The following is a 7806-nucleotide window of genomic DNA, read 5'->3' as shown; positions in this document are numbered from 1 at the left end:
TACTTCTTGATCAACATGCTGCTTGTGTAACAGTAGAAGATGTCAAGCAATGCTAGTTCTTATAAATGACTTTGGTATGATTGTACCAACAATGGTAAACTCTAGGCCAGACACCGTGACTCAATTCATTCCTTTTTTTCACTTTCCCACAAAACTTCCACCTCTCCCCCAAACAGCTACTCAGACCATCTCTTCATTGTTCCTTTACAGCAATATGCAAATGCTTTACAACTGCTGTACAGTCACAAGTTGAAACAATGAAAAATGAAAAAACCTTCAAGACATTCTGTTTCAGCTTCCAAGTGACTGTAAAAGATAACCAAATCAATCTGTCTGATTATTTAAAGGATAAGAAAACCTCTGTTCAGCTTTGCATGCTGGAGTTTTGTGGTCCATGTTTTGTTTTGTTTTTATGCTTCATTACAAAGTCTTCCTTGTTACATACTGGTGTAAAGGAAAGTCTTGAGCATCCAAGCTGTACTGAGGTCTTCGTGAATAATATTTGTAATTGACTGAATCCTAGCTAGTGGATGGGTGGTTAGTACTATCTCCTTGCAGCTACAAGATCCCCAGTTCCCGTACCAGCCTGAGACTGGGATCTTTCTGAATGGAGTTTGCATGTTGTCCCTGTGCATGAGTGGGTTTTCTCCAGGTTCTCCAGCTTCCTCCCACAGTCCAAAAACATGCTGAGGTTAATTAATAATTCTAAATTGTCTGTAGGTGTGAATGTGAGTGTGATGTTTTGTCTCTATGTGTATCCTTGTGATAGACTGGTGACCTGTCCAGGGTGTCCCCTGCCTTCACCCTAAGTCAGCTGGGCACCCCATGACCCTAATGAGAATTAAGATAATGGAAGGATGAATCCTAGCTGGATAACTTGAGAAAAACTGCATGAATAGCAGTTGTGGCTGTCCTGTACTGTATGAAATCTGGAAAAGCTGCTTTATGAATGCTTCAGCAGTGCAACACAACACTGTTGCAGCAATGTGTGCCACCCTTCACCCCATAAATATCACAGATACCCCCCTTTCCTGTCCTCCTCCCAGTTCCCTGCTTCTCCTCCCTCCAAACTGCTCTACCCTGCTGTTCTGCATCCACTCCTGCCTCCAGTGCTCATAAAAACAGTGGAGCTGACAGGTGCTGGAGACCCAAGCCAGGGATACGAGAGGGACCATAAGTTCTGATCATTATTCAATATATTTGTATCAAACAAACCTCAGCTTCACACTTTATCCAAATATATTCACATCAACAGCTTTCCCTGAATTTAAAGTGACTAATTTGAGCTCTTTTTTTTTAACAAAAAAAGTGGGGGAACTGATTCAGCAAAAACAACAGCTGAGAAAGGAAGTGATTTTGATTGAAAGCAGTGCATTTCTGCGTCCATACCACTGTCCTTGGGCCAAACTGTGGTTGGCAGGAAAGAGAAGTGAAGGAAAACAACAGAGGAAGGAAAAGTAAGACTCAGGCAGAGGCAGCAGAAATGTCTTGATTTTAGCAGAAGATTCAAACCTATATATATATATGTATATATATATATATATATATATATATATATATATATATATATATATATATATATATATATATATATATATATATATATATATATATATATATATATATATACACACACTTATTCTTTTCTGAACATTGTTCTTTCATCAGGGAGCAGTATAAACAGTCTCCGCTCAGTAGCAGCTGTCCCTGTTCGAGTGAAGTGGTCGAACACAAAAAGTACACAGCTGGGACTGACTGAGCTGAAGACTTTTTAATCTGTGACACCCTTGTTTATACTTTTTTTTGGCCTTTTTAGGCTTTAATATATAGGATAGTGGAGAGTGACAGGAAAAGTGGGGAGAAAAGCAAATCATCGTGGGATGGACTCGAACTCAGGACTGCTACATCAGGAACTATAGTCCCGGTTTACATCATCACACACAAGAAAAACTTTCAGTGCTGCAGGTTGAGGCTCATACGTGCCGTCATTCGTTGATCCTAAAAACGTTCCTTAGACTGAAATCTTCCTCAGTACTAACTGGAATGCAGTCTGTAGATAACTACTTTGCTGTTGAATTTGTTTGCTTGTCTTGCTTTTGTTTATCTCTACTTCTCCTGCACACTGCATCCAACCAGTCAGCCGAAGCCTCCCTCTACTGTTAGTTTGGATGAAACGTGATAACACCTATCCCAAGTACTGATCAACACCCAGCCCTCCTGTCATCCATGGTTTGATTGTCCATGTATTCAGAGCCAGTGAGCAATGGACTTTCAGAGCAATAATAATAAAAAAATTGCATTAACGCGCGATAAAATAATTGTCGTCATTTATGAAGACCTAATATATATATATATGTATATATATATATATATATATATATATATATATATATATATGTGTGTATATATATATATATATATATATATATATATATATATATATATATATATATATATATATATATGTATATATATATATATATATATATATATATATATATATATATATATATATATATATATATATATATAATTTAACAAACTTATTCAGTTATTCCAACATATAATTAATTCAGGCAGTTGCATAAAGTTTGTTGGTTTTTTAGTCTGAAGGGTTGCACGTATTCAGACAGAGATAATAATTCTAATTATAGTTATTCATTTACTATAACTATGTTCATTTTGTGTGTGTATGTGTGCATCATATTCCAAGTTATTCATTTACTATGAATAACTTTTGTACCGGACTAAAAATTTTGATTAATGAGTTTTATTGTTTGTATCAGCAAGACCATATTTCTTATCTCTGAATAATGCAGTAGTCTTCAATGTACGACTTAAGACAGAGGAACTCTTTGCACATCTGTTTCATAAGACAGGTGTGTAGGAGATGGACAAATATTTCAAAAAGTGTCATATAGATGCCTGCACACTGTACAACTTGCAAAAACACATTTATTAACTACCTAGTTTGCAATTAAAAAAATTTTTACAAGTTAGAACGTTGAAACTTCAGTGTATGACTTCACAAATAAAATCATTAAAACATAAAATTCTGGTGGTTAAACTCCTTGTCTAATGCTGGTTAGAAAATAAAGAAGAAAAGACAAACAGTTATGCAAAACAAAATGAAACAAAGAACACAATGAATATTCTGGATTTTATATTGATTTTATTTTTTACAATAATGCTGCATACATTTGAATGAAATCATTGGAAAACTTGATCTGATGTTACTGACAGATTTGTCTTCCACATAAGCCAATTGATTTGAGTCAATGTTTAACATGATCTGAAAACAGGAAGAAGAATCTTTCTGCAGCCTTTGTATTTGTATTGTTTTCTGTAAGTGGAAGGACCTCACTGTTATTATAAAAGTAGCATATGGCTCCATTTGTTTCTTATTAACACGCTTTTACAGATTTTACATTTTTTAGACAGACAGACAGACACAGACAGACAGATAGACAGATAGACAGATAGATAGATAGATAGATAGATACTTTATTAATCCTGACAGATATCAAAGTCAATCAAGCCTTTGCATTGGATTAAAGCAAAGATTTTCTTTTACTCTCCAATTTCTTGTTAGAGCTCATTGTAGCTGAAAACCACAGAAGCTATCTGCTCAGTATATTTCTCCTTCCCACACTCCAACAGACAAGCAAACCAACCCTCACCAATGTAAGCCAGGTCTGAGTAACCACTGGGTCCACTGTTGATGATCCAGGGTTCGCTCCACGACTTTGGATCATGTGGTGTTTTGTTCAGATACACTCCCAGACTAACCCTGCGGCACTGGTGACTTGGGTGGGTGAAGAGCAGCCACTTGTTTGCTTTCTGGCTCTGATCATTTTTTACATCTTCATTCTGATCTGGAAAAGAAACCACGCTTCCCTCACAGCCGCTGCCTGTCTCCACAAGTTTTTGAGCACCACTCAGCTTGCAAAACTCATGTCCATTATCCTTACTGATACTTTCCTCTCTATATCCTCCTTTAGTGCGAGCGTTGCAGTAGATGATGCTGTTGCCGCTTTCGTCAAAAACCTCTGCCATTTGACATTCATTCGATTTTGCTTGAAACATTTGGCCAAATTGCCAATTTTTACCAGAATCATCACTGTACAGGGAGAGTGCATGACAAGGAGCACAGCATTTAAACAAGCAACAGCAGCAGCTCATGCCAGAAGTATAAGCATAAAGTGGAACAATCAACCTTCCCTGCTCTGTTTGAAGACCGTGGCCCGGCCCGACAGCAAAAGTGGCCCAAGTTTCAATTTCAGGCAGTTTGTCAGTCAGATCAGTCAATTTACTCCAGGTTTTTCCAAGATCGATGCTGGTGATGTAGCACAGACGGGCCTTGTTTGTGGAGTGTTTTATCTGCCACTGCTCTGAGACGGTGCCTTCAACACAGATGAAAAACAGGAAAAGGGTTTTGCTGGTTTTGTCATACAGCGGGCAGGGATTCATAGGGCGGTATCCATCAATCTGTGCCTCTTCTACTGGTTGGAGCTCTGACCACTGAAGACAGATATTATCAAATGGTGTGTAAATAAAGCATTTTAATGCATTTGAAAGATACACTGTATATTCACAAGCAATAAAACTGTTAATTTGTATGATTACCTCAATTGTCTTCACAGTAGGGGTTTCCTCCTTCAGTTTTCCTCTTTTCATTACCAGCATTTTGGACTGGCTGTCATCCACAGTCGTCCTCTGCTCTGCAAAAGCTAGAAGAGTTTCACTTTCTCTCTCATAGAAAAGAGCAGGAATCCTGTAAACCCAGCCATCAGATTTAAAGACACTTTGTTGCTGTGGTTGAACATTCCTTGAAGTCACGTTGCCCATGTTTTGGTCTCCTTGTTTACAAAGGATCTTGTAATCATCAAGTTTACCTGCTGAGGGTTTAAATAAGACTGGGTGGTGCAGTTTATGGACAGGGAAGTTCAAGGTTCAAGGCTCAAGGTTACTTTATTTATAGCCGTGGGTAGATTTGTTTTGCAAAAACAAATGATAGCATTTGGCATTTCACAACAAAATACACATTGAACCCGACAGGCAGGTACACTGAAAAAAATAACTAATAACATTTACTTAGAAAAATCATCGTAAGTTTTTGCATGAACAGATTCTTATTAAATTTTACTACTCTAAATCAAGTAAAACTCTCTTGCCTTTATCGAGTAAAACCTAAAAGCGATTTGTGAGTAAACCTTACTCAACATGATGGATTTTTATATGTTCGGTTATATGAAATAATGAAGTAAGGTTTCTGTGATTTTTTTTTAGTATTTCTATGTGTGTCATAGAAATACTGAGTAAATTTTATGTGTGCTGATCACTTACAATAATGAATTAATTTAATAAATGTTATTTATATTCTATTCGTTGTATCACTATATTTATTCTCATTACAAAATAATTTTTAAGCACTACATTTGAGTAATTACTAGTTTCGTTAAAGTGTATACAGAAAATACGAAAAATCAATAATATAAAAATGACAATATTTAACAACTTTGTTTTATTGACAGCCTTTTTTGTCCTAGTTTTAGACTTGAAAAAAAAACCAACAAATCAGCAATTCTTCTTGTCATACTATTATAAACTTAAAGTCCTTTCTGAAGGCACAGCTGTGAGAAATGGCTGCACAGGTTTTGCAACTGTATTAATATTCATGAATAATTAACGACTTTGAAGCATGTGCAAGAGTTACACAATAACAATACAACTTTATAGCATAAACTGCTATAATGGCAATAGCATACCAAGCTGAACAAAGCTGAATAAAATGTCATCTTTTAAGTTTTGGACAGCAACTTCATTTTCAGAGTTTGTACTTTGGGGGATAGCTTTATTGCGTCTAAATCTAAGAAAAGCTTCTGGAACACTTCAAAAGTGTAACACAGTGTTGGAGGATAAGCAAGATTGAGGGAATATATCAGTCCCATTAGAAGTGTACATGCCTTTGCAGTATTTCCACATCCGGTCACAACCTCCTTGCCGTCAAGAATAAGAGCGACATCTACAGGATCTTCAGCGTAGGAAGCACCAACAACAGTAATCTTCATATTGTGCTGCCAAACGTCCTCAAAGTTGTCCACCTAGAAAAAAACAATAGAGAGGAAGAATTACTTTCACACATACCAAGTGCTGGTCATAAAATTAGACTATCGTGAAAAAGTGCATATTCTGTAAAAATTTTGAATTCCAAAACTAAATTTGTCATAATGACGACAATAGTTTAGGTACAAGCCAAGGTCCATTTTGAGCATTTTTCCAATAATAAGAAAAAAGTAAATTTTGAGAGCTGTTTGTTTCAGCACCTTCATGATTATGTACCTGGGTTTATACTGCCTGCTGTTTCTCTTTTGTGACGTCTCATTCAGACTTCAATTATGGCTTCCCCTGTACAAAAAAAAAATTACAGAAAGAAAAAAACAAAATTTAGCAATGTATTTAGTTGGCAAACAATAAATAATGTTTATAATTAAATGCTTGACTGACTGAAAGTATCAGAAGTATTTTAGTGATGTCAGTCCCACGACTTTTCTGCTCTCCCCTTTCCTGAAAGACAGGTTTTAGACCATTTCAAAATTACTGAAATTACATTATTGTGATTGTACGAAATAACTGATAAACAATAATTAATATGAGTGGACATAAAGGTTTTGGAATTTATTGGTGCTGATGAACAGAGACAGGATTCACTGCTTCAAAAAGCCAAATTTAGAGTTTACAAAAAACATAAGACAGACGTGGCATTAATGCGTTATTGTTATTAAGCAATAGTCATATGCATCAGTTGCAATTACGGAAGAGCTTTTTTTGTTTAGAATAGTTACGAGAAAGTGAGACAGTCGTATTGAAAGGCATAAAAAACGAGCGTTGTGTTAATGCAAAAAGTCAAACAAACCGGGGCACGAAGGGCTGAACGGGAGCGCGCGGTCTTCTGTTCACCGCCCAGAGATAAGTTTTAGAATAGAGAGCAAGCTCGTTACAGACCAAAATAAAGTCATTCTCGTGCAGTCTCGACACACCCGCCATCGTTGTTATGGTGAAAGACACGTGACACGGCAAAGCATGATGGGAAGTGTAGTATTTACCGCAACAGTTGCGACACTTGCTAAAAGTGTATGGATTTGGACTTCGCGTTAATTGTTTTCAATTGTTTGCATTCGGTTCTGGCCTGTAGCTAATAGCACAAAAGAGAGTAACGTTACAAAGTTAAAGCACCTGAGTGTTTTGTGCTTTGCTAGAGAGGCTTGTGAATATGGCATAAGCGTTAGCTTTAGCAGTTTAGCTAACGCTAGCAAATACGTAACACACAAAACAGGCCAATGTGGATAATTTTAAACAGTACCACACAATATTCAAGGCGTGCACTTCACTAGCCGTGTAATTAGTGATGGCTGATCGAGGCTTTGTTGAAGCTTCGACACTTCATTCAAAACATGGTTCATTACTCGAGGCCTCAATGACACACAGTGCTCGAGTAGGACATCTAGTGGTCAATAATATGAAGTGCAATCAAGACGTGGTCGTTGGTTCATGGATTGTTTTGGATTTGATTCGCCATGCACACATTCCTGTTTGACTACACTAGATGATTGTATGGGTTGTAGTGGACACAGAAATAATATTACTAGTAATAATAATGACAATAACTATTGAAGAGCACGTTTCTTATTTCCCATGTTTGTCTGTATCCCTATATACTCTTTGCTTATATTCTGTGTTATGAAACATTTAAACGGTGCTGCTACATTCATGAGATGCTCTACAAATACAGACTGATGTCATTTT

General features: G+C 36.6%; 1 protein-coding gene across 2 annotated transcripts; it reads right to left on the bottom strand.

The window, feature by feature from the left end:
- Positions 1-3152: 3152 nt before the first annotated feature.
- Positions 3153-7052, bottom strand: LOC111584784 (sialidase-3-like). 2 transcript variants are annotated; one of them, XM_035940879.2, is made up of 6 exons: positions 6917-7052; positions 6508-6567; positions 6343-6408; positions 5967-6104; positions 4627-4721; positions 3153-4521 (listed from the first exon to the last, which is right to left on the bottom strand). In XM_035940879.2, exons 4-6 carry the CDS (start codon positions 5983-5985, stop codon positions 3589-3591), a joined length of 1047 nt encoding a protein of 348 aa, XP_035796772.1. In that variant the 5' UTR covers positions 5986-6104; positions 6343-6408; positions 6508-6567; positions 6917-7052; the 3' UTR covers positions 3153-3588. The 2 variants fall into 2 exon arrangements, with proteins under 2 accessions (XP_035796772.1, XP_035796771.1); XM_035940878.2 differs by lacking the exons at positions 5967-6104; positions 6343-6408; positions 6508-6567; positions 6917-7052 and having other exon boundaries at positions 4627-5950.
- Between the last annotated feature and the right edge of the window lie 754 nt (positions 7053-7806).

This window comes from Amphiprion ocellaris, chromosome 4 (assembly GCF_022539595.1).
Source record: "Amphiprion ocellaris isolate individual 3 ecotype Okinawa chromosome 4, ASM2253959v1, whole genome shotgun sequence".
Taxonomy (NCBI): Eukaryota; Metazoa; Chordata; class Actinopteri; family Pomacentridae; genus Amphiprion; species Amphiprion ocellaris.
The sequence above is the reverse complement of the archived record's forward strand: the minus strand, read 5'-3'. Positions and strand labels throughout refer to the sequence as shown.